Source organism: Amblyraja radiata, chromosome 40 (genome assembly GCF_010909765.2).
Source record: "Amblyraja radiata isolate CabotCenter1 chromosome 40, sAmbRad1.1.pri, whole genome shotgun sequence".
NCBI classification, from domain to species: domain Eukaryota; kingdom Metazoa; phylum Chordata; class Chondrichthyes; order Rajiformes; family Rajidae; genus Amblyraja; species Amblyraja radiata.
Window position 1 is genome coordinate 5572684 of NC_045995.1, and position 27087 is coordinate 5599770.

At 45.0% G+C, this 27087-nt stretch overlaps 1 protein-coding gene across 1 annotated transcript in view; it reads right to left on the reverse strand.

Annotated features, from left to right (window-relative positions):
• The window catches only part of LOC116967573, a 51485-nt gene that overhangs the window by 10052 nt on the left and 14346 nt on the right, over positions 1–27087 (reverse strand). The window contains exons 5-6 of the mRNA XM_033014191.1: positions 11869–12028; positions 11687–11784 (exon numbers count right to left, since the gene is read on the reverse strand). Coding sequence (XP_032870082.1) covers positions 11687–11784; positions 11869–12028 — 258 coding nt within the window. The remainder of the gene's footprint in view (positions 1–11686; positions 11785–11868; positions 12029–27087) is intronic.

Sequence of the window (27087 nt, forward strand, 5' to 3'; positions counted from 1 at the left end):
TAAATAATTTCAGAATGACAGGCAGTGACTAGTAGGGTGCCGCAAGGCTCCGTGCTGGGACCCTAGTTGTTTACAATATATATTAACGATTTATATGAGGGAATTAAATGTAACATCTCTAAGTTTGCGGATGACACAAAGCTGAGTGGGAGCTGCGAGGAGGATTTTATGGGGCTACAGGGTGACTTGGATAGGTTGAGTGAGTGTGCAGAAGCATGACAGATGCAGTGTAATGTGAATTAATGCAAGGTTATCCACTTTACTGGCAAGAACAGGAATGTAGATTATTAAATAAATGGTGTCAGATTAGAAGGAGAGGTGCAACGAGACCTGGGTGTGCTTGTACATCAGTCACTGAAAGTAAGCATGTAGGTACAGCAGGCTGTGAAGAAAGCTAACGGTGGCCTTCATTGCAAGAGGATTTGAGTTTAGGAGCAGGGAGGTCCTACTGCAGTTGTACAGGGCCTTGATGAGACCACATCTGGAATACTGTGTGCAATTTTGGTCTCCTAATTTGAAGAAATATATTATTGCTATTGAGGGAGTACAGCGTAGGTTCACCGGGTTAATTTCCGGGATGGCGGGACTGACATATGACGAAAGAATGGGCTGGATTAGCTGGAATTTAGTATGCGAGAGGATTTTACAGAAACATACAAAATTCTTAGAGGATTGGACAGGCTAGATGCAGGAAAAATGTTCCCGATGTTGGGGGAATCCAGACCCAGGGGTCATAGTTTAAGAATAAGGGGTAGGGCATTTAGGACTGAGATGAGAAAAAAACGTTTTCACCCAGAGAGTTGTGAGCCTGTGGAATTCTCTGCCACAAAAGGCCAAGGAGGCCAATTCATTGGATATTTTCAAGAGAGGGTTAGATTTAGCTCTTAGGGCTGAATGAAGGAATATGGGGGAAAAGCTGGAACGGGGTACTGATTTTGGATGACCAGGACTGTTTGGAGTCTGTAGACTGGGCAATGTTCAAGGACTCGTCAACGGACTTGAACGAATACGCCACAGTCGTTACAGACTTCATAAAGAAATGTGTGGAGGACTGCATCCCTACAAAAACCTTCCGAGTGTTTCCCAATCAGAAACCTTGGATGAACTTTGAGATCCGCACTCTCCTGAAGTCCAGACACAGGGCATTCACCTCCGATGATACAGTGGCCTACATGAAGACCAGATACGACCTTGGTAAGGCCATCAGAAAGGCCAAAAGGGACTTCTGCTCCAAACTGGAGGACGAGACAGATGTTCGGCAGCTGTGGCAGGGTCTGAATGCAATCACCTCCTACAAGGCAAAACCAGGAGGCAGCTCGAATGCCGGTTGTAACATCACTCCCTGACGAGCTCAATGCATTTTACGCACGCTTTGACAGGGAGAATACTGATGTGCCTTCCCGATCCCCCATTCGCTGCGATGGCATTTCAGTCTCAGTCACAGAGGCCGATGTCAGGAAATCCTTCAGAGGGGTGAACCCCCGAAAAGCACCTGGTCCTGATGGTATACCCGGCCGTGTTCTAAAAACCTGTGCGGACCAACTGGCGGGAGTTTTTACGGACATTTTCAATCTCTCACTTCTGAGGTCTGAGGTCCCCACCTGCTTTAAAAGGGCATCAATTATACCGGTGCCCAAGAAGAGTAAGGTGACATGCCTCAATGACTATCGACCAGTGGCACTAACGCCGGTGGTGATGAAGTGCTTTGAGAGGTTGATCATGGAGCAAATCAACTCCTACATCGACAAAAACCTGGACCCACTGCAGTTCGCGTACCGCCACAACAGATCAACGGTGGATGCGATCTCGGTGGCCCTCCACTCCGCACTGGACCACTTGGACAACAAAAACTCATATGTCAGGCTGTTATTCATTGATTACAGCTCGGCATTTAACACAATCATCCCCTCCAAACTGGTTACCAAACTCGCAGAACTGGGTCTCTGCGCATCCCTCTGCAACTGGATCCTCGACTTCCTCGTCCACAGACCACAGTCTGTTCGTATTGGTGGAAATGTGTCAGCCTCAATAACAATCAGCACGGGAGCACCTCAAGGCTGCGTGCTCAGCCCCCTGCTGTACTCACTCTATACCCATGACTGCGTAGCGAACCACAGTGCGAACTCCATCATCAAGTTCGCTGACGACACCACTATTGTGGGGCGTATCACTGATGGGGATGAGTCAGAGTACAGAAGAGAGATCGAGCAACTGTCCATATGGTGCCAGCGCAATAACCTGGCCCTCAACACCAGCAAAACCAAGGAACTGATTGTGGACTTTGGAAGGAGTAGGAGGGGGACCCACAGCCCCATTTATATCAACGGGTCGATGGTTGAAAGGGTCAAGAGCTTCAAATTCCTGGGCGTGCACATCTCTGAAGATCTTTCCTGGTCCGAGAACACTAATGCAATCATCAAAAAAGCACATCAACGCCTCTACTTCCTGAGAAGATTACGGAGAGTCGGATTGTCAAGGAAGACTCTCTCTAACTTCTACAGGTGCACAGTCGAGAGCATGCTGACCGGTTGCATCGTGGCTTGGTTCGGCAATTTGAGCGCCCTGGAAAGGAAAAGACTACAAAAAGTAGTAAACACTGCCCAGTCCATCATCGGCTCTGACCTTCCTTCCATCGAGGGGATCTATCGCAGTCGCTGCCTCAAAAAGGCTGGCAGTATCATGAAAGACCCACACCATCCTGGCCACACACTCATCTCCCTGCTACCTTCAGGTAGAAGGTACAGGAGCCTGAAGACTGCAACAACCAGGTTCAGGAATAGTTACTTCCCCTCAGCCATCAGGCTATTAAACCTGGCTCGGACAAAACTCTGATTATTACCAACCACTTTCTGTTATTTGCACTATCAGTTTATTTATTCATGTGTGTAGATATTTATATCATGGTATATGGACACATTTATCTGTTTTGTAGTAAATGCCTACTATTTTCTGTGTGCTTAAGCAAAGCAAGAATTTCATTGTCCTATACAGGGACACATGACAATAAACTAACTTGAACTTGAACTTGAACTTGATCATATTGAATTGCATTGCTAGCTCAAAGGGCTGAATGGCCAATCCCTGCACCTATTTTCTATTTTTCTATGTTAAATGAATACTTCTCTTTCATATTCACCAAGAAGATGATATCACTGACAGTGAGGTCAGGGAGAGGTAGACACAAAATGCTGGAGTAACTCAGCGGGACAGACTGAGGTACTTTGATAGTGTGGACCAGGTCAGTATTAAGAAGGTGCAGCTGTTGATGTCTTGGAACACATAAGGGTGGATAAATCCCCAGGGCCAGATGAGATTGATTGCAGGTTGCTGTGGAATTAGATGGCTGAGCCCGTGGGTGTTTAGCATCTTCGTTAGTTGCAGGTGACATACCGGGAAGCTAGCGAACATTGTTAGTCATATAGAGCAGCAGAGATAAGACAGATAACTATACACCATGAGTCTTACATAAGATTCTTACATACACCATGAATCTTACATAAGTAGTAGGGAAATGATTGGAGATAATTATACACAACAGGATTTCATTTGAGTGTAAGTGGGGGGAAATCTGTCTCACCAATTTGACTGAGATTTTGGATGAAGCAAGTAAGAAGGTTGATCAAGGCAGAGTGATAGACATCATCTACTTGGAAGGTAGACAAAATATGCTGGAGCAGATGCTGGAGACATCATCTACTTGGACTTCACTCAGACAGTTGACAAGATCCTGTATTCTAGGCTGGTTCAGAGGTTAAGGCCAATGGAAGCCAAGGCAAGATGGCTAATCTGATGCCAAATTGACTGTGATAAAAGACAGAGGGTGTTGGAAATCTGACTAGTAGTGTATCATCGGGATTTGTGCTGTATGTTACATTTTTTTAATGAAGCATCATTGCTTGTGTCAATAGAAGTGAATCTTGTCAATCTGAATGATCATGCTCAGTGAAAAGACAATGGCAAGAGGAAGAAGCATAAGTAAGGTTTAGGACAAGACCTTTGGGGAATACAAAGAAAGCAAGAACTAATTAGGGAACTAGGTATATGGCATGCCTGGACACTTGGTAGTTGAATTCAAATTTGGCTTGGCCATATAAGGCAGACAGTAGTGGTGGAGGGGTGTTATTGTGGAATTGTGGATGGGGAGGAAAGTTGTTAAACGATACAGCAGAATGTAGATCAGTTGGAAAAATGGGCAGAGAAATGGCAGCCGGAGCTCAATCCAGACATATGTTGCATTTGGATAAGAGAAGAGTAGACATGAAATGTCGGCAACATGAAGAGTATTGATGTACAGAGTGATCTTGGAATCCATGTCCATAGTTCCCTGACAGTGTGAACACATAGATAGGGCAGTAAAGGTGTACAGCATACTTGCCTTCAACAGTCAGGGTGCTGAGTGTGAACGTTGCCAAGTCATGTTGCAGTTACATACAACTTTGGTTATGCTGCTTTTGTAATATTGTGTGAGGTTCTAGCCACCCGATTAACAGAAATCTGTGGAGTCTTGAGAGAGGATGCACAAGAGGTTTACCAGGATGTTGCTTGGATTGGTGAGTATTAGATATAAGGAGAGGTTAAACAAATTTGGATTGTTTTCCCTGGAACGTGAGGCAACCTGATAAAAGTTTATAAAACAATAAGCCGCATAGTCAGGGTAGACAGTCTGAACCTTTTCCCCAAAGTGGAAATGTCAAGGACTAGAGGCAGAGCTTTAAGCTGAGTGGGACAAAGTTGAAAGAAGTTGTGTGGGGCATGTTTTTTATCTATAGCATTGTGACTATCTGGAACATGCTGCCAGGGGTGGTGGTGGAAACAGATATGACAGCAATGTTTAAAAGGCATTAACAAACACATGAACAGGCAGGGATCAGAGGGATATAGACCATGTGCAGGCAGATGGAATTAGTTAGACTGACATCATGTTAATTAGCACACATATGGTGGGCCGAAGGGCCTGTTCCTGTGCTGTATTCTTCTTTGTTCACTAGGTTTAGTGGCGGCTCCTAACGGCAGCGGCTCGACTACAGTCGTCTGTCTTTTTTTATTTTTGTCTTGTTAAATGTATGTCTTTGAGTCCGTTTTTTTTTGTTTTTTTTAGCTGTGTATATGTGGGGGGGCTGTGGGGAAACCGTTTGAATCTCTTCCCTGTGCGGGAACCCGACTATTCCCTGTCGGGTCACGGATGTCGTTGGGCCTAACATCGTGGAGCCGGCGGCGACCTCCGGCCGGGACTAACCTGAGGGCTCCAGTTGCAGAGTCTGCGGAACTGAGATCGCGAAGCTGGACAACTTCGGAGCGGGGAGAGCTGTGGTGACGTGCGGCTGCGACCCGACTTTGGAGTTCGGAGGCACCGGCCGCAGACCCGGTGTACGGGAACATCGGGAGCTCGCAGGTCCCTGGTGGGAGACCGCTTTTACGAGCTCCGCTACGGCGACTTCTCCTGCTGGAATCGCGGGTTTAAGGACATGGAGCCGGGGCCTAACATCACCCGGCGTGGCTTAAACGGCCTTAGGACTTACCATCGCCCGCCGGGGGCTTTAACATCGGAGCCCCAGTTCGCCTCAACACTGCAGTTGGACTGCTGGACCACGGGAGAAGGAACAAAGGGAAGAGATAAAGACTTTGCCTTCCATCACAGTGAGGAGATGTTGGAGACTCACTGTGATGGATTTTTATGTAAAACTGTGTTAAGTGTGGGTGTTGGATTGTGTGTAAACTAGAAATGATATTTCGTTCAAACCTAGGTTTGAATGACAATAAATTGCATTCTATTCTATTCTATGTATTCAATCACAGTTTGTCTGGGAATTAATAGGAGGAACATCCAAGAAACCAGAACATTTGCAAGTCCCAGGAATACTGGATTATTAGCCTTTTACTGTTTTTGAGGATGTAACTAGTAGAGTGGATAAGGGAGATCCATTGGATGTGTTATATCTGGACTTTCAGAAGGCTTTCGACACATAAGAGATTAGTATACAAACTCATAGCACACGATATTGGGGGTTCAGTATTGGTGTGGATAGAGAACTGGCTGGCAGACAGGAAGCAAAGAGTAGGAGTAAACGGGTCCTTTTCAGAATGGCATGCAGTGACTAGTGGGGTACCGCAAGGCTCAGTGCTGGGACCCCAGCTATTTACAATATATATTAATGATTTGGACAAGGGAATTGAATGCAACATCTCCAAGTTTGGAGATGACACGTAGCTGGGGGGCAGTGTTAGCTGTGAGGGGGATGCTAGGAGGCTGCAAGGTGACTTGGATAGGCTGGGTGAGTGGGCAAATGCATGGCAGATGCAGTATAATAGCAAGATTAAACGAGAACTTACCAGTTTGAAGTTTGATCTGTATTTTATGAGGAGGAACGTTGAGGGAATACGTGAAGAACCCGCTTCCAACGCATGCGTGCCATTCTTCAAAGCAGCGGTGTGAGGTCACAGAAACTATAATGACCTAACATAGTAAGATTATCAAAGAGATACCAGTTTTGATATGATCATAGGAGGGTGGGAGCGGAGGGCACGTATTCCCTCAACGTTCCTCCTCATAAAATACAGATCAAACTTCAAACTGGTAAGTTCTCGTTTAATCTTACTATTTTACTTCGGAGTCACGTGAGTGACTACGTGAAGATTTCAAAGCTCTGTGACCTCATGCCGTGGAACGAGTCCATGCTTCACAACTGCCTTGGGTATCGGGAGAGAGTATCATTAGCAATTTTAGACACACTTATACAAAGACTTGTGTGATATAACGAGTAAATACATTTATTAATTGAAATCATAGCCCTGTAACCCTTCGGGCAAATTATAATATTGAACGTAAAATGCTTTCCGAAAATGATGATGGCTCCAAAAACTGGTTTATTATAAAACCTTTGGAAAGTCCTTTCGGATGACCATCCTGCTATTCTGAGGATTTGGTCCGTGGGTACCTCAGAATTTTTGCTGCGGATTTTGCTGCAGCCCTGGTGGAATGAGATTTAAAACCATTAGTGTTTATTCCTGCCATCTTTAGGACACATTTGAGCCACCTTGAGATAGTTTGGGTCGTGACCCTTTTGTGCGGTTTCTTGTAAGAAATTAACAAAGCCATTTCCTGACCTCGAATGCTCTTAGTATATTCCATGTATAATTGGATATGTCTTGCTATACACAGACGTTCGTCATATGGATATGCCATAAATTCAATCACTTGACCCGATGAACCTGGTCTGTTTGTTTTATTAACTCATGTATGACAAACACCAGTTTCTCTCGTGAGATGATCAAGGAGTCCAGGCTCAGTTTGCTTAATGACTGGACTCGTTGTGCAGTAACTAACGCCATGAGCATAACCATCTTCATGGTCAGTTTCTGCAGTGATAATGCTGTTTATGGGCTACCAGCTCCTCAGCATGTTTAAAACGACACCCACATCCCAGATTTTGGAGTACCTGGTTTTAGGGGGATTTGCATTGAATATGCCCCTCATAAGTTTTGTTACCAGGGGGTGCGTTCCCACCGTGTGCCGCTCCGTTCCTTGTGATAGGTAATTGGAGAGTGCACTTCTGGCAGTATTGATGGCACTGTAGCCCAATCGTTTATCATAATGGAGGTTTGTTAAGAATTCCAATACGGCCGGAATATTCTTGGCCCTTAGGTCTAGGTTGTTGTCAAAGCAGTATATGCCCCATTTCTTGATGTGTCCGAGTTACTGCTTCCGTGTTGACAGTCTTTGTGCGGATGTGATGAGATTCATCGTCCTGTCTGACAGCCCCATGCCGTGTAGTGGGTCTTTCAGACTCTACAAATCAACAAATCCATAGTCTTATGGCATGGGTGACTGCCCCCCCTCCAGTTACTGGATGAATTAATAAATTCGGGCTATGTCCAATAATGGAACATGGTTCTAACACCATCCCCTGTATGACCGAATACCACGGTTGAGTAGGCCAATCGGGTACTATGAGAATCCCAGATGCCGAATATTGTTGAATTTTCCTTTGTACCCGATTGATGATGCAGAATGGGGGAAAAGCATAAAAAACGCCATTTCCCCCAATGCAGTGAGAAAGCATCTGTAGCTTCTGCCCCAGGGTCTGGTTCCCAGGACACATACCTTGGTAATTCAACCTGGACGCAAAAATATCAATATCTGGTCTACCATATTTTGCTGTAATTTCAGCAAATACATTTTATTTAACATCCATTCCGTGTTTTCATTAAATTTACGTGACCTGGTGTCTGCCACTGAATTTAGCTTACCTTTATGTTGCCGATATCCAAATGTTTCTTTGGATACACCATTTTGTAATACCATAGACGAGTTGTCAATAATGATGGGGTTGGAGCAATACCTAATGCTATGTTCCCACCACTGTAGTTCAATTATAGCTTCCGTAGGCAGCTCCATAGGTCTATCAAAATGACCTTTGTTAAATTTGAGTGATCTAATTTTTGCTCTTTGCAAATTTTGATAATTTAATGGCCCAAAATGTGTGGCCGGGAATGTAGCCACAATCTTCCCAATTATCCGGCCTACCCGTCTAATGGAGGGTCTGTTGGTGTTAAGAAGCTCGCTGCAATCCTCCTGTAGGGCTGCGGCTTTATTTATTGGTAAAGTTACTAACATATTGACCGTGTTAATGGTGAATCTAGATAATCCATATTCGTTTCTGGTATCAATTTACACTTAACTACCGTCTGTGTTCCCCTTTGATGGGTACTGTATAGTATGCATCTTTTAAGTCAATGCTTGTCATATAGAAACCAGCTGATACTAATTCTTTAGCAGTGATAAAGGTATCCATCTTAAAATGAACATATTGAACGAATGTGTTTAGGGTTGAAAGGTCAATGATAATCCTGCAACCCCCATCTTTTTATTTTTAATAAATATGTTTGATACAAATTTTAATTGTTCATGAGTAGTATGCTCAATCACACCTTTTGTATACAATCGTTGTAGCTCCATGTGGGCTTTAGATTGTTCGGTTTTTGTAAGGACGAAATGCCTTTCTGGTGTATATTGTACTGGGGGGTTATTGGGATGAGTAAATTCTATCAGATAACCCTGAATACTGCTTAGAACATACGAGTCTGTAGTGATTTTACACCATTCGTCACTGTAGTATTGCAACCTCCCTCCCACCGTCGTGGGTCCCTTTTTTACAAAAGAACCACACCCACCTACCTCCATGGTTACTGGTGGTTGTATTATTTTCTTTGTTTTCTGAAAAAAGGGGGTTTTGTTTTTATTCGTGTTCGTGGTTGTACTGGAGGTTTAGGCTTCCGCATCTTCCAGGGTGGCCGTCCCTGGCCATACCCTAAAAGAAGGCTGCTGCAGGTTATATTGGGTTCTGGCACTGCCACTGATATAAGCCACACTTTTCGGTCTTCCATGTGGCTGGTACCGTGATCCAAAATAAGCCTTTGCGCTGGTTTTGATGAGCCCCAGTGTCTTGGCTTCCCCAAACAAAAGGGTTGGGGTTTTAACGGCTCTTTGTTTGCAAATTGTTGCATATTTAGGATCCAGTGCTGGCTGAATAGCCGCCCTCCGCATGCTATTCAGCTCATATTGTACATTACAGAACAGGGCTAGTTCGTCTTGGTGGCCTTTAGTTTGCTCTGTTTTGTCCAGGGTGCGGATGTAAGCTGTGATCCCTGCCGTAAGCCCCTTTAAGGCTTTCTGGATTTTGAGATCATGGTTCCTGATTTCCTTCCCCATATGCTTCCAAATGCATTGGTTGACACTGGGGATTTGTAATACATCACAGTTACCAGGTGGCATATGTCTGGCCAGTGTCTCTGTGAATATTTGTTGTTGGAGTTGATGGCCAGACATGTAGTTAATACTGGCTGCCATCCTGGAATCCAAGTCTGCCCCTGTTTGACTTGGTTTGAAGTAATCAGCCACCATGTCCAGCAGTGTATGTTTTTCTGCAGATTCAGGATCATGGGAAGCTGTGTGATCAGGGTCTGGCCCATCAGGGTCCTGCCCACTCTCCTCCGAAGAGGTCGAGATTTCAGGGGGTCCCTCACGGGGTACCCATATGGGGCTTGTCTGCCCACTGTGGCTAGTCTCCACATTCATGGGACTGCCACTGTGAAGGAGCTCCTCCAGCAGCTCCTTTAGACGGTGAGCTGCACTTGCTATTTTTGGCTGCTCCCATTCCTGCAGCCTTTCAGCAGTGTGCTGCTCTTTGTATCCCAGCTGTTCCCGTCCCCGGTACTCACGGGTGCTGGTTTGCGGGCTTTCCTCGTCCCGCCGCTGGCCACACCGGTCCTGACTGTCGGTCCACGTCTGTTCCCGGTCAGCCGTTTCTTATAGAGTCCTGACTGTCGGTCCACGTCTGTTCCCGGTCAGCCGTTTCTCCTGGCTGCTCCGTATGCAGCCACTCATAGCGGGTTTGTTCCGTCTGCCGCACCCGTTCAGCCCTGGTCCGATATTGATACGGGCTGGTCGCCCGCTGCTGCTCCAAGTCGGGCTCTGCTAGATGGTGCGTTTTTGTTTGAACTTTGCCTCCCGGCCGGTGAGTAAGTTTCGTCGGTGCCAGAATGATTTCTGGCACAGCTGATTCCTCTACCAAGGCCTCTAGAGCCGACGGCTGCTGTCTCTGCCGTTCATCCACGTTTACAACGCGTTTCTCGGGCAGCTTTTTTGCAGACCGCTTCCTTTTCACTCTGTCCATTTTTCTGTGAATAAAAATGCAGAGTCCTTACCTGCCTTTTGCTGGTCCTTTGTTCCTTATCCCGTTACTGGTGGATGTCCTCCACCCTTCTGTTGACTCGTGCAATGCGTGTAGCGATATGGCACGCATGCGTTGGAAGCGGGTTCTTCACGTAGTCACTCACGTGACTCCGAAGTAAAATGTGGATAAATGTGTGGTTATCCACTTTGGTGGCAAGAACAGGAAAGTAGACTTTTATCTGAATGGTGGCCGATTAGGAAAAGGGGAGATGCAACGAGACCGGGGTGTCATGGTACACCAGTCATTGAAAGTAGGCATGCAGGTGCAGCAGGCAGTGAAGAAAGCAAATGACATGTTAGCATTCATAGCAAAAGGATTTGAGTACAGGAGCAGCGAGGTTCTACTGCAGTTGTACAGGGTCTTGGTGAGACCACACCTGGAGTATTGCGTACAGTTTTGGTCTCCTAATCTGACGAAAGACATTCTTGCCATAGAGGGAGTACAGAGAAGGTTCACCAGACTGATTCCTGGGATGTCAGGACTTTCATATGAAGAAAGACTGGATAGACTCGGCTTGTACTTGCTAGAATTTAAAAGATTGAGGGGGGATCTTATAGAAACTTACAAAATTCTTAAGGGGTTGGACAGGCTAGATGCAGGAAGATTGTTCCCGATGTTGGGGAAGTCCAGAACAAGGGGTCACAGTTTAAGGATAAGGAGGAAAACTTTTAGGACCGAGATGAGAAAAACATTTTTCACACAGAGAGTGGTGAATATGTGAAATTCTCTGCCACGGAAGGTAGTTCATTGGCTATATTTAAGAGTTAGATGTGGCCCTTGTGGCTAAAGGTATCAGGGGGCATGGAGAGAAGGCAGGTACAGGATACTGAGTTGGATGATCAGCCATGATCATATTGAATGGCGGTGCAGGCTCGAAGGGCTGAATGGCCTACTCCTGCCCCTATTTTCTATGTTTCTATAATATGTTTACTCCCGACATGACAGATTATTACCTTCTGCTGCAGGAGCTTGTAGTCATAAATACACGCATGGTTCTTCTCCTTTATCCCAAACTTTTCAAACTTGGTCCCGATCACAATCCTGTGAACACCTGGAAGAAACATTTGATTAATATCAGTATTTCGCTACCACAAAACGACGGGAAAGATGGTACTGATCAAAAGAAAGCACCTACATTTCCGTGCTGCGATGGTCTGTAATTCCTGAAACCGCAACATTATATCGTCACTGATGCTGTACATAGTGGTCATGTCAAAAATGAAAGCAACTCCGTGAATGGCATTTCCCGGAATGACTGGATACTCTTCAGGAAAGGTCGGTTTGAAATCGTGCAGCTGAATTAGACAAGGAATTAGACAAGGAAGAAGTGGTTACAATGAGAGCTGCAAGAACACTGATCCTCACCGTTAAATAGCACTGAGCTTGATGCTGACTGGATGTAACTGTCCTGTCAGACACAACCCATTCATCCCCTTCAATCATTTACTGACATCCACGTGGACACATTGCTCACTCTTGGTTTGTTATCAGTGGGGTCTCTCTGTCTCAGACAAACTCCACCTGCAAATGTTGCTCTCCCTAGTGGTCATTATCCATTTCCTTCCCTTGTGAGTTACCTCTGGCCCGAAGAGCAGATTTGGAGTTTGCTCTGAGCTCCTCAGTATTCAGTCCATTACTCTGTAACTTACACCTGCGTAAATGTAGGGGGCCTGGTAACAAAGTTTGCAGACTATTCAGTAATTGTCCCTGTGTGGATGAATGTTTCAGACCACAGGATGATAGAGATTGGTCAGTCAGCAAAAAAATGTAACATTGAATTTGTGCCAGTGTGAGCTGTTGGTTGTGTGTCTCAGTAATCTGGTGAGAAAGTGTAGGTACAATGTCTATGTTTGTGACTGATATAAAGCCACGTGAGGGGATGCAGGAGGCTTCAGCTGTATGGAGTAAGTGAACAGGCAAGAACATGGCAGACGGAATACAAGGTGGGAAAATGTGAGGTCTTTACGGCACAAATAGCAAGGCAGAGTAAACGGTGAGATCAGCTTTTCCAGGTTTACAAAACATGGAACAGTTCAGTATGCAACCTGGATGCAACATAACTTCCTCAAACTCAACAGCAATAAAACAGAATTCCTCCTCATAGGCTCCAAATCCACACTCAGCAAAATCAATAACCCCACTCTCACCATCGACGGCACCACTGTCTCCCCATCTCCCCAGGCCCGCAACCTTGGCGTGATCTTTGATTCCACCCTCTCCCTTGAGCCTCACATCCGCCATGTCATTAAAACCTCCTTCTTTCACCTCCGCAACATCGCCAAACTCACACCCTCTCTCACACCGCCCGCTGCTGAAAGACTCATCCATGCCTTCATCTCCTCCCGACTGGACTACTGCAATTCACTTCTCCTTGGCATCAGCTCCACCTACATCAACCGACTCCAACTGGTCCGGAACGCAGCCGCCCGACTCATCACCCACACCAAATCCTGGTATCACATCACTCCAGTCCTCAAACAACTTCACTGGCTTCCCATCTCCCACCGGAACACCTACAAAATCCTGGTCCTCACCTACAAAGCCCTCCAGCATCTGCCCCCCCCCCATATCTCACTGACCTCCTCTCCTCCTACCAACCCTCACGGTCCCTCAGATCCACATCAGCCGGTCTCCTCTCCATCCACAAGTCCAACCTCCGCAGTTTTGGGGACAGAGCCTTCTCCAGGGCAGCTCCCAGGCTCTGGAACTCCCTCCCCCAACTGATCCGCAATTCCGTGTCCCTCACCATCTTCCAGTCCCGCCTCAAGACCCATCTCTTCACCTCTGCCTATCCTTAGCCCCACGTCCCCCTCCCTTTTCATCTGTGCTTGAATTGCCTCATATTGTGTTTTGAATTGAATTCTATCTTTAATTTGTGTACTAGTCATGTCTCTACTATTTATTTCATTCCGCTTACATGTTTTTCCTCTACTTGCTAAATTTTTGTAAGGTGTCCTTGAGACTCTTGAAAGGCGGCCATAAATAAAATTTATTATTATTATTATTATTATTATTATTATTATTATTATTATTATTATTATTATTATTATTATTATTATTATTATTATTATTATTATTATTATTATAATTATTATTATTACAGCACAGGAGAGGACCCTTCATCCCACAATGTCAGTGATGGGCATGATACAAAGATCTATATCCCTCTATTCCCTGCATATTGGTGTTCATAGAAACATAGAAAGTAGGTGCGAGAGTAGACCACCAGGTCCGTCGAGCCCGCACCGCCATTCGCTCATGGCTGAACACTAAACAGACACACTTACCCACAAACAGTAGACACAAGACACAGAACACAAGACACTACCCTCCCCTTTATACCGCTATCACCCCTCTCCACCCCAAGAACCTCGTGATCTCCTGGGGGAGGCAAAAAACCGGATAAAAACCCAGGTCCAATTCGGGAAAAAAATCCGGGAAATTCCTCTCCGACCCCAATCCAGGCGATCGACACTTGTCCAGGAGATCACTCAGGTCTTACTATACTAACCATACCTAGGTCCATATCCCTGCCCTCTCCCCGTAGCCCCTTATCCCCTTGGCAGCTAAAAAACTATCTATTTTAGTCTTAAATATATTTAACGTTTCTGCTTCCACTGCTCCCTGGGGCAGTGAATTCCATAAATTAACCACCCTCTGGGTGAAGAAGTTCTTCCTCATCTCAGTTTTAAAAGAGCCCCCCCTTATTCTGCAACTATGTCCCCTAGTTCTAGTTTCCCCGATCATTGGGAACATCCTCGGTGCATCCACCCGATCAAGGCCCCTCACGATCTTATATGTTTCAATGAGATCGCCTCTCATTCTTCTAAACTCCAAAGAGTAGAGTTCCAGCCTACTTAACCTTTCCTCATATGTCAATCCCCTCATTGCAGGAATTAATCTTGTAAACCTTCGCTGCACTGCCTCCAGGGCTAGTACATCCTTTCTTAAGTATGGACCCCAGAACTGTACACAGTATTCCAAATGTGGTCTCACTAATACTGTGTACAGCTGCAGCAAGACCTCCGTGTTTTTATACTCAATCCCCCTAGCAATAAAGGCCAAAACTCCATTGGCCTTCCTGATTGCTTGCTGCACCTGCATACTAACTTTTAGTGATTCATGTACTAATACCCCTAGATCCCTTTGCGTTGCATTACAACGCAGCTCCTCCTCATTTAGAAAATAACTTGCCCTATCATTTTTTTTCCCAAAGTGAATGACTTCACATTTATTAGTATTAAATTTCATCTGCCAAGTTGTTGCCCACTCACCTAGCTTATCTATATCCTTTTGCAGACTCTTCCTATCCTCCTCATCCCCTACTTTTCCTCCCATTTTTGTATCGTCCGCAAATTTTGATATATTACACTTGGTTCCCTCCTCCAAATCATTTATATAAATTGTGAACAACTGGGGTCCCAGCACCGACCCTTGCGGAACCCCGCTAGTTACCGGTTGCCATCCCGAGTATGAACCATTTATCCCCACTCTCTGCTTCCTATTTGTTAGCCAATCCTCTACCCATGCTAATATATTACCCCCAATCCCATAATTTTTTATTTTTAGCAATAGTCTCTTATGTGGCACCTTGTCAAAAGCCTTTTGGAAGTCCAAGTATACCACATCCACCGGTTCCCCTTTATCCACCCGGGTTGTTACTTCCTCAAAGAATTCGAGCAGATTCGTTAAACAGGACTTCCCCTTCACAAAACCATGCTGGTTCTGTCCGATGAAGTCATGTTTATCCAAGTGCCCCGTTAGTGTTTCTTTAATAATTGTCTCTAACATTTTACCCACCACCGATGTTAGACTAACCGGTCTATAGTTACCCGCCTTCTGTTTACTTCCTTTTTTAAATATAGGTGTTACATTGGCCATTTTCCAATCCACTGGGACCGTTCCTGCCTCCAGGGAGTTTTGGAAAATTATCACCAATGCATCCACAATCCCCACCGCTATCTCCCTCAAGACCCTTGGATGTAATCCATCAGGCCCAGGGGATTTATCCTCCTTCAGTCTCATTAATTTCCCTAATACCACCTCCTTGGTGATCTTAATAGTATTTAGCTCCTCCATTCCTACCGCCCCCTGTTTATCCAGCGTTGGAATATTTTTTGTGTCTTCTATGGTGAAGACTGATACAAAATACTCGTTTAATGCCTTTGCCATTTCCATGTTCCCCACCAACAACTCTCCAGTCTCACCCTCCAATGGACCAACGTTCACCTTAGCCACCCTTTTTCTTTCTATATAGCTATAAAAACTCTTACTATTAGTTTTTATGTTGTTCGCTAAATTCCTTTCATAGTCTATTTTCCCCGTCTTAATTAATCTCTTAGTTATTTTTTGCTGACCTTTAAATGCTTCCCAATCCTCTACCCTCCCACTATCTCTGGCTACCTTATATGCCCTTGCCTTCAGCCGAATACTATCCTTTATAGTTTTACTGAGCCATGGCTGACTGTTCTTACCCTTACCCCTTTTTTTCTTCATAGGAATACATTTTTCTTGAAGGTTATACAGTAGACCCTTAAACGTACACCACTGCTCATGTACCGTCTTATTCTTGAGTCTGCTATCCCAGTCAACTTTGATCAGCTCAGTCCTCATACCTTCATAATCCCCCTTATTTAGACTAAGCACCCTAGCCTGAGTTTCAACCTGCTCCCCTTCTATTTGAATATGGAATTCGACCATATTGTGGTCACTTGTTCCCAACGAGTCCCTAACTATGACATTTTTAATTAATCCTGCTTCATTACACAGGACCAGATCCAAGATTGCCTCCCCCCTTGTCGGTTCTGTGACATACTGTTCTAGGAACCCGTCTCTAATACATTCTATAAACTCTTCCTCTAGTCTACCCTGCCCAGTTTGGTTTGCCCAATTAATATGAAAATTGAAGTCCCCCATGATTACAGCAGTTCCCTTTTTACATGCGTCAACTATTTGCAGATTTATGTTCTGACTAACAGCGTCACAGCTATTTGGAGGTCTATAAATTACACCCACTAGTGTTTTTTTCCCCTTGTTATTCTCTATCTGTACCCAAGCTGTTTCACTATCCTGATCCTTCAACGCAATATCCTTCCTCTCTATTGCCGTTATTCCCTCCCTTATTAAAAGGGCCACCCCTCCTCCCTTTCTTTCCTGTCTATCTTTCCTAATTGTCGAGTACCCCTCTATATTTAACTCCCAGTCCTGATCCCCTTGCAGCCATGTCTCCGTAATGGCCACGATATCATATCTATATATACTTAATTGCACCGTTAATTCATTTATCTTATTTCGAATACTCCGTGCATTTAGATAAAGCACTTTCAGATGATTTTTACTACCCTTCCTTTCCGTTTTTGCCCCTTTTACATCTAGAGCTTTATCTTCACACATTCTATCTCCTGTCACATTTTGACTTTCCGCTTCCCCACTGATACCCTGCTCTATTTCCTCTACCCCTGCCGTTATTACCCCCCTTGATACCTCCCCCCCGCTACTTAGTTTAAAGACCTCTCTACTGCCCTAGTTATATGATTTGCCAGGACCCCAGTCCCAGCACCGTTCAGGTGAAGTCCGTCCTTACAGAACAGATCCCCCCTGTCCCAGTACTGGTGCCAGTGGCCCAAGAAACCAAACCCATTTTTCCCACACCAGTCTTTGAGCCACGCATTCAGCTTTTTAATTTTACGTACCCTCGCCGATTTGGCCCGTGGCTCAGGTAGCAATCCGGAGATCAGTACCCTCGAGGTTCTGCTTTTTAATTTATTCCCTAACTGCTCAAACTCCTTCAGCAGATCCTCCTTCCTCGTCCTTCCTATGTCATTGGTCCCCACATGGACCACGACCACTGGATCCTCCCCCTCCCTCTGCAAATTTCTCTCCAGCATCGCAGAGATATCCTTAACCCTAGCACCGGGTAGGCAACACAGCCTTCGGGACATGTTCTGCTGGCCGCAGAGAACCTTATCTACCCCCCGAATAATACTATCCCCTATCACTACGGCATTTCTTCTAACTCCCCCCTCTTGAATGGCCCCCTGATCCACGGTGCTGCAGCCAGGTTGCTCATCCCTCCCACAGCCCCTGATCCCGTCCTTACATTGAGTAAGAGCCTCGGTCATGCTCGTCAGGGACAAGGGCTGTGGCTCCTGCCACATCTCCTCCTGGTTCCCCCTACCTGCCTCGCTTATGGCCACACCTTCCTTTCCTTGCTCACTGCCTACTGAATTAGTTAAACTGGTCGGTGTGACCATCCCCTGGCACAAAACATCCAGGTAATACTCCCCCTCCCTGATGTACCGCAGCGTATGAAGTTGGGTCTCCAGCTCATCAATGCGGAGCTCGAGTTCCTCTAGCCTCAAACACTTACTGCAGCTGTAGGGATCTTCTACATCAATGGTGTCGACAAATTCCCACATCTCACAGTATTGGCACATCTCCTGGCCGCCCATCTTATATAAGTAATTAACTGGTCCTATTTAAGAATCCCCTACCCGGATTACTGTATTGATACACCCTTTATTTATATAATCCTACCTCCTATAAATGGGAAAGTACTCACCCCAGCCGTAAATTACCTACTGGTTTGGCTGTCTAGTGGTAATTCCGTACGCTCTTCCTGTCTGGTCCACTGCTCCCTTGCAGTGCGTGGCAAACCTCTTTGCCTCTGTTAGTCTCTCGACAGCATTAATAATAGTCTATTGTAGTTCAGAGCTTGTTCGTTGTCGTGTTTAATAGCCTGATGGTTGTGGGGAAGAGTTTGTTCCCATCTAAAAGCCTCTTAAATGCCACTATCGTATCAGAATGGTAAAACAGTCCAGGCACTCACAACACCCAATGTATAAAAAACGCCCCTCAGTGTAAAAAAAAGTGTTAAAATGCTCAAATGGGGCAAGGCCAGCTTTGAGGGGATGAGAGGAGGTCTTGTTCAAGTTGATTGGAGCAGGTTATTTGAGGAGAAATGATCATCAGCCAAGTAGGATTTTGTAAGTGTGCATACAAAAGTTCAGGATATGTACGTCCCTGTTAGAATGAAGGGCAAGGCAGACATATGTAAGGAAGCTTGGCTGACGAGAGAATTTGAAGCATTGGTCAAGAATAAAGACACATGGGACAGGTATAGGCATCTTGGATCAGGTGTATCCCTGGAGGAGTTTCAGAAACTAAGGAGTAAACTGAAAAAGGAAATCAGAAGGTCAAAAAACGGCCAGGAGATAGATCTGCCAGATAGCATTAAGGAAAATCCCAAATGGATTTATAAATACATAACGGGGAAAAGGGTAACCAGAGAGTGGGACCTCTCAGGAATCAAAATGGTCGCCTATGTGTGGAGCCACAAGAGATGGGCAAGATCATCAATGAGTATTTCTCCTGTGTATTTACTGAGGAGAAAGACAGAAAGACAGAGAAAATTGGGGCAGTCAATGGAAGTGTCTGGAGAGCAGTCAGTGATACCGTCAAAGAAATCCTGAAGGCACTATCGTGTTTGAAGGTGGACAAATGTCCAGGGCCTGATCAGATATATCCGAGGGCATTGGGGGGAACCAGAGAGAAAATTGCAGGAGCCCTGGTTGAAATTTATGTCGTCTTTAAATACAGGGGAGGTGCCGGAAGACTGGAGGGAAGCAAATGTGCGTATGTTCCCTCCCTGGTGCAAGGGTCAGGGATGTCACTGAGCGGCTGCAGAACATTCTGGAGGGGGAGGGTGAACAGTCAGTTGCCGTGGTGCACATTGGCACTAACGATATAGGTAAAAAATAGGATGAGGTCCGACAAGGTGAATTTAGGGAGCTAGGAAATAAACTTAAAAGTAGGACCTCAAAGGTAATAATCTCTGGATTACTACCAATGCCACGTGCTAGTCAGAGTGGAAATGGGAGGATATTCCAGATGAATATGTGGCTTGAAAAATGGTGCAAGTGGGAGGGATTCAAATTTCTAGGGCATTGGAACCAGTTCTGGGGGAGGTGAGACCAGTACAAACAGGACGGTCTGCACCTGGGCTGGAATGGAACCAATGTCCTTGGGGGAGTGTTTGCAAGTGCTGTCAGGGAGGATTTAAACTAATGTGGAAGGGAGATGGGAGCATGAGCAGAGAGACAGAGGGGTGTAAAATGAGGGTAGAAGCAATAGGTAGCAAGGTGAAAAATAAAAGTGTCAGGCAGGCAGACAAATCCAAGATAAAAATCAAAAAGGGCCACTTTACAACATAATTGTACAAGGGGCAAGAGTGTTTTAAAAACAAGCCTGGAGGCTTTGTGTCTCAATGCAAGGAGCATTCGTAATAAGGTGGATGAGTTGAATGTGCAGATAGTTATTAATGAGTATGATATAGTTAGGATCATGGAGACATGGCTCCAGGGTGACCAAGGCTGGGAGCTGAACATCCACAGATATTCAATATTCAGGAGGGATAGACAGAAAGGAAAAGGAGGTGGGGTAGCATTGCTGGTTAGAGAGGAGATTAACGCAATAGAAAGGAAGGACATTAGCTTGGAGGATGTGGAATCGATATGGGTAGAACTGTGAAACACTAAGGGGCAGAAAACGCTAGTGGGAGTTGTGTACAGGGCACCTAACAGTAGTAGTGGAGTTGGGGATGGCGTCAAACAGGAAATTAGAAATGCGTGCAACAAAGGTAAAACAGTTATAATGGGTGACTTCAATCTACATATAGATTGGATGAATCAAATTGGCAGGGGTGCTGAGGAAGAGGATTTCTTGGAATGTATGCCGGATTCAGATTCAGATTCAGATTCAGAAAACTTTATTGTCTGTCGTAACAGAAAATCTTCTTTGACGTGGCTCAACATACAGACAGGACAATGTACTGATAAGCAGTCATACAACACAGATTTCTGCGAGCACACACAGTGTGTATAGATCTTAAAAGCAAGTATAAAGATTAAAAACTGTAAAAATAGACAAGATAAAAGTTGTGGATACGTGTAAAGTGACAGTGCGTCAGGGTCAATTTGTCCATTGTTCATTTTTTATTTAAGCTGTTTATGGCAATGGGTATGAATGAGTTTTTGTGGATGTTTTTCTTGGATAGGGGGACTTTATATCGGCGGCCTGATGGCAGAAGTTGGAAGGACTTGTGCAGGGGGTGGGTGGGATCCTGTGTAATGATAGTTTTCTAAACCAACATGTAGAGGAACCAACGAGAGAGCAGGCTATCCTAGACTGGGTATTGAGTAATGAGGAAGGGTTAGTTAGCAATCTTGTTGTGTGTGACCCCTTGGGCAAGAGTGACCATAATATGGTTGAGTTCTTCATTAGGATGGAGAGTGACATAGTTAATTCAGAAACAAGGGTTCTGAACTTAAAGAAAGGTAACTTTGAGGGTATGAGACGTGAATTGGCCAAGATAGACTGGCAATTGATTTTTAAAGGGTTGACGGTGGATATGCAATGGAAGGCATTTAACGACTGCATGGATGAACTACAACAATTGTTCATCCCAGTTTGGCAAAAGCATAAATCAGGGAAGGTAGTGCATCCGTGGACAACAAAGGAAATCAGGAAATCAAAACAAAAGATGAAGCATACAAATTAGGCAGAAAAAGGAGCCGACCAGAGTCCAGCCGAGGAGGACTAAGGGCTTAATTAGGAAAGGGAAAATAGATTATGAAAGAAAACTGGCAGGGATCATAAAAACTGACTACAAACATTTTATAGATATGGAAAGAGAAAAAGATTAGTTAAAACAAATGTACATCCCTTGCAGTCAGAAACAGGTGAATTGATCATGGGGAACAAGGACATGGCAGAACAATTGAATAACTACTTTGGTTCTGTCTTCACTAAGGAAGACATAAATAAACTGCCGGAAATAGCAGGGGACCGGGAGTCAAATGAGATGGAGGAACTGAGTGAAATCCAGGTTAGTCGGGAAGTGGTGTTAGGTAAATTGAAGGGATTAAAGGCCGATAAATCCCCAGCGCCAGATTGGCTGCATCCCAGAGTACTTAAGGAAGTAGTCTCAGAAATAGTGGATGCATTAGTGATAATTTTTCAAAACTCTTTAGATTCTGGAGTAGTGCCCGGGGATTGGGGGGTAGCTAATGTAAAAAAGAGAAAACGGGGAATTACAGACCAGTTAGTCTAACATCGGTAGTGGGGAAACTGCTAGAGTCAGTTATTAAAGATGGGATAGCAGCACATTTGGAAAGTGGTGAAATCATTGGACAAAGTCAGCATGGATTTATGAAAGGTAAATCATTTCTGATGTATCTTATGAGTTGGATGATCAGCCATGATCATATTGAATGGTGGTGCAGGCTTGAAGGGCCGAATGGCCTACTCTTGCACCTATTTTCTATGTTTCTATTCAAGAAGAGAGAAAGTGGGTGACAGTGAGAAAGGGCGGGAAACATGGAATGCAAATTTCCCCGGGGGTTGTACCTCTTGTGAACAGGTTCACCCACTTAGAAGCTGTGGGGCCAGAAGACGTTATCACACTGAGTGGCGGACTGGCTTGCGAAGCAAAAAGGGCTGTTGAGCCAAAACCAAAGAGGCCAACGTCAGGCAACACCATTGTAGTGGGAGACTCCATTGTGAGAGGTACGAACAGGGGTTTCTGTAGAAATAGACGGGATTCAAGGATGGTGTGCTGCCTTCCTGGTGCCAGGATCCAGGATGTCACGGACAGATTGCAGAAAATCCTAAAGGGCGAAGGTGAACAGCCGGAAGTGGTAGTGCATGTCGGCATAAACGATGTCGGAAAGAAGGGGATGAATATTCTGCAGCGTGACTTTAGAGAGCTCGGAAAAATGCTGAAAAGCAGGACCTCCATGGTTGTTATCTCCGGTTTGCATCCAGTTCCTCGTGCTGGCGAGAGCAGGAACAGGGAGATACGGGACATGAATGTGTGGCAGAGGAACTGGTGCAGGGGGCAGGGATTTAGATTCATAGGTCACTGGGATCTGTTTTGGAGTAAGGGGGAACTATACAAAAGGGACGGATTGCATCTTAACAGTTGGGGGACCAGCTTTCTGGCAGGCAGGTTTGCCACTGCTACACGGGTGGTTTTAAACTGAATAAGGGGGGTGGGGTGCCAAATGGGATAGTCGAGGACGGAGTTAAAGGGAAAGAGAGTAAAGGAATGGTTAATGACCCCAGAATTAACGGGAAAGGAAGCTCAGAAAGGGATAGGTGCATATGGCCAAGTGCAATAGGGATCGATGTGAAAGGTGAGATGCGTAAGGAATTAAAAGTATTGTATATGAATGCGCGAAGTATAAGTAGTTGAGCTTGAGGCTCAGTTAGAGGTTGGTAGATATGACATTGTGGGGATTGCTGAGACGTGGCTGCAGGAGGATCGGGCCTGGGAACATAATATTCAGAGTTATACATCCTATAGAAAGGACAGGCAGGTGGGCAGAGGAGGGAGGGGTAGATCTGCTGGTGAGGGAGGGAATTCAGTCCCTTGTGGGGGAAGACGGTAAGACTGACGAGGTAGAGTCACTGTGGATTAAGTTGAGGAATTGTCAAGGCAAGAAGACACTAATTGGTGTTATCTACAGACCCCCAAATAGTAGCCCGGATGTAGGGTGTAAGTTGCAGCAGGAGTTCAAACTGGCATGTAACAAAGGTAATGTCACTGTGGTGATGGGGGATTTCAATTTGCAGGTAGACTGGGAAAATCAGGTTGGTTCAGGACCCCAAGAAAGAAAGTTTGTAGAATGCCTCCGACATGGATTCTTAGAGCAGCTTGTAATGGAGCTGACCAGAGAAAAAGCAATTCTGGATTTAGTGTTGTCCAATGAACCAGATATGATAAGTGAACTCGAGGTAAAGGAGGTAGTGATCATGATAGGATTAGTTTTAATCTGAAATTTGTGAAGGAGAACGTTAACTTGGAAGTGGCAGTGATGCAGTTGAACAAAGGGGACTATGAAGGCATGAGAGGGGAGCTGGCCAAAGTAGACTGGAAAGGGATCCTAGCAGGAATGACGGTGGAACAGCAATGGCAGGAATTTCTGGGCATAATCCGGAAGACGCAGGATCATTTCATTCCAAAAAGGAAGAAAGGTTCTAAGAGGAGTAGGAGGCAACCGTGGCTGACAAGAGAAGTTATGGATATAATAAAACTAAAAGAAAAGATGTATAACACAGCAAAGAATTGCCGAAAGCCAGAGGATTGGGAAAATTTCATAGGACAACAGAAGGAAACAAAACGGGCAATACGGGCTGAAAATATGAAGTACGAGGGGAAGCTGGGCATGAATATAAAGAAGGAGAATAAAAGCTTCTTTAGATATGTGAAGAGAAAAAGAGTAGCAAAGTCAAATGTGGGTCCCTTGAAGGCAGACTTAAGTGAAATTATTATGGGCAACAAGGAAATGGAGAAGAGTTGAATAGATACTTCGGATCTGTCTTCACTAAGGAAGACACAAACAATCTCCCAGATGTACTGGAGGACAGAGGATCTAAGGGGGTAGAGGAACTGAAATACATTTTCATTAGGCGAGAAATAGTATTGGGTAGGCTAATGGGACTGAAGGATGATAAATCCCTTGGACCTGATGATCTGCATCTCAGGGTCCTCAGGAAGGTGGCTCTAGAAATAGTGGACGTATTGGTGATCATTTTCCAATGTTCAATAGATTCAGGATCAGTTCCTGTGGATTGGAGGATAGGTAATGTTATCCCACTTTTCAAGAAAGGAGCAAGAGAGAAAACGGGAAATTACAGACCAGCCTGGTGGGAAAGATGCTGGAGTCAATTATTAAAGAGGTAATAATGGGGCATTTGGATAGCAGTAAAAGGATTAGTCCAAGTCAACATGATTTATGAAAGGGAAATCATGCTTGACTAATTTTCTGGAATTTTTTGAGGAGGTGGCAAGGAAAATGGATGAAGGCGTGCCAGTGGATGTAGTGTATCTAGACTTTCAGAAAGCCATTGGTCCCGCACGGGAGACCGGTGACTAAAATTAGAGCACATGTATTGGGGTAGAGTGTTGACATGGATAGAAAATTGGTTTGCAGACCGGAAGCAAAGAGTAGGAGTGAACGGATCCTTTTCAGAATGGCAGGCAGTGGCGAGTGGAGTGCCGCAATTGTTTACCATATATGTTAATGATTTGGAAGAGGGAATTAGGAGCAACACTAGCAAGTTGGCGGATGACACAAAGCTGGGTGGCAGTGTGAACTGTGAAGAGGATGTTAGGAGGTTGCAGGGTGACCTGGACAGGTTGAGTGAGTGAGCAGATGCGTGGCAGATGCGGTATAATATAGATAAATGTGAGGTTATCCACTTTGCCGGCAAAAACAAGGGGGCAGATTATTATCTCAATGGGGTTAGGTTAGGTAAGGGGGAGGTACAGCGAGACCTTGATGTCCTTGTACACTGGTCACTAAAAGTTGGCTTACAGGTACAGCAGGCAGTGAAGAAAGCTAATGGAATGTTGGCCTTCGTAACTAGAGGATTTCAGTATAGGGGTAAAGAGGTTCTGCAGTTGTATAGGGCTTTGATGAGACCACATCTGGAGTATTGTGTACAGTTTTGGTCTCCTAATTTGAGGAAGGACATCCTTGTGATTGAGGCAGTGCAGCGTAGGTTCACGAGATTGATCCCTTGGATGGTGGGACTGTCATATGAGGAAAGATTGAAAAGACTAGGCTTGTATTCACTGGAATTTAGAAGGATGAGGGGGAATCTTATAGAAACATATTAAATTATAAAAGGACTGGACAAGCTAGATGCAGGAAAAATGTTCCCAATGTTGGGCGAGTCCAGAACCAGGGGTCACAGTCTTAGAATAAAGGGGAGTCATTTAAGACTTAGGTGAGAAAAAACTTTTTCACCCAGAGAGTTGTGAATTTATGGAATTCCCTGCCACAGAGGGCAGTGGAGGCCAAATCACTAGATGGATTTAAGAGGAGTTAGATAGAGGTCTAGGGGCTAGTGGAGTCAAGGGATATGGGTAGAAGGCAGGCACGGGTTATTGATAGGGGACGATCAGCCATGATCACAATGAATTGCGGTGCTGGCTCGAAGGGCCGAATGGCCTCCTCATGCACCTATTTGCTATGTTTCTATTTTCCTACGTTATGGAATCACTACAGGGAAAATGATGGGAACCATAGGCCAGTGAGCTTAACATCTGTAGTCGGGAAATTACTCGAGAGTATTCTGAGGGGTAGGATATACAGGCATTTGGATGGCCAAGAGGTGATATGAGAAAGCATGATTTTGTACATGGGAGGTCATGTCTCATAAATCTGATTTAGATTTTTGAAGATGTGACCAAAAAGGTCATCTGAGGAATAGTTGATGGAATTTATTACAGAGAAATATAAAGAAATGTGAGGTGTTGCACTTTGGGAAGTCCAACTTGGGCAGGACCTACATGGTGAATGGTGGGGCTCTGGGTAGTGTTGTGGAGCAGAGGGATCTAGGAGTGCAGGTGCATGGTTCCGTGAAGGTTGAGTCGCAGGTAGGTAAGGTGGTCAAAAAGGCTTTTGGCACATTGGCATTCATTGGTCAGAGTACTGAGTATAGACGTTGGGAGGCCATGTTACATTTGTCTACAACTTTGGTGAGACTGCATTTAGAGTATTGTATTCAGTTCAGGAGTAGGCCATTCGGCCCTTTGAGCCAGCACCGCCATTCAATGTGATCATGGCTGATCATCCACAATCCGTTCCTGCCTTCTCCCCATATCCCCAGACTCCGCTATCTTTAAGAGCCCGATCTAGCTCTCTCTTGAAGGTATCCAGAGAACCGGCCTCCACCGCCCTCTGAGGCAGAGAATTTCTCAGACACACAACTCTCTTTGTGAAAAAGTGTTTCCTCATCTCCGTTCTAAATGGCTTACTCCTTATTCTTAAACTGTGGCCCCCAGTTCTGGAATCCCACAACATCGGGAACATGTTTCCTGCCTCCAGCGTATCCAAACCCTTAATCTATATAATTAAAAATCTCATCTTGACCACTTCCTGTTTGCACTGTGCTTTGATTTTAGAAAAAACGCTACCACATGTGGCTGTGATTTTTTGGCCATCTTACTCAGAGTTCTCCTCTGCTGCGCAGCTCCCGAGGATTTTCCCCATCGATTAAAAATAAAAGACTTATTAGTGTTTAAAAAATGTTGAGATTCTCTCTCCTTCCGGTGGGAGGGGGGGGGAAGGGACTATAAAACCCGGAAGGGTGGGCGTGGCTCAGTCTGTCTGCAAGACGGCGAGGGAAAGGTCACGACTCTCTGTCTGAGCTGGGAAACTACAAAACATTGTGAGTATGCAATGTACTTGAATAAATGATTTGTTAGCCCTTGATGAAAATGAAATGAGTTATTTGGCCTGCCCTGTGCTTTAAACTGCAATGGCAATGGAAATGAAGTGAAAAT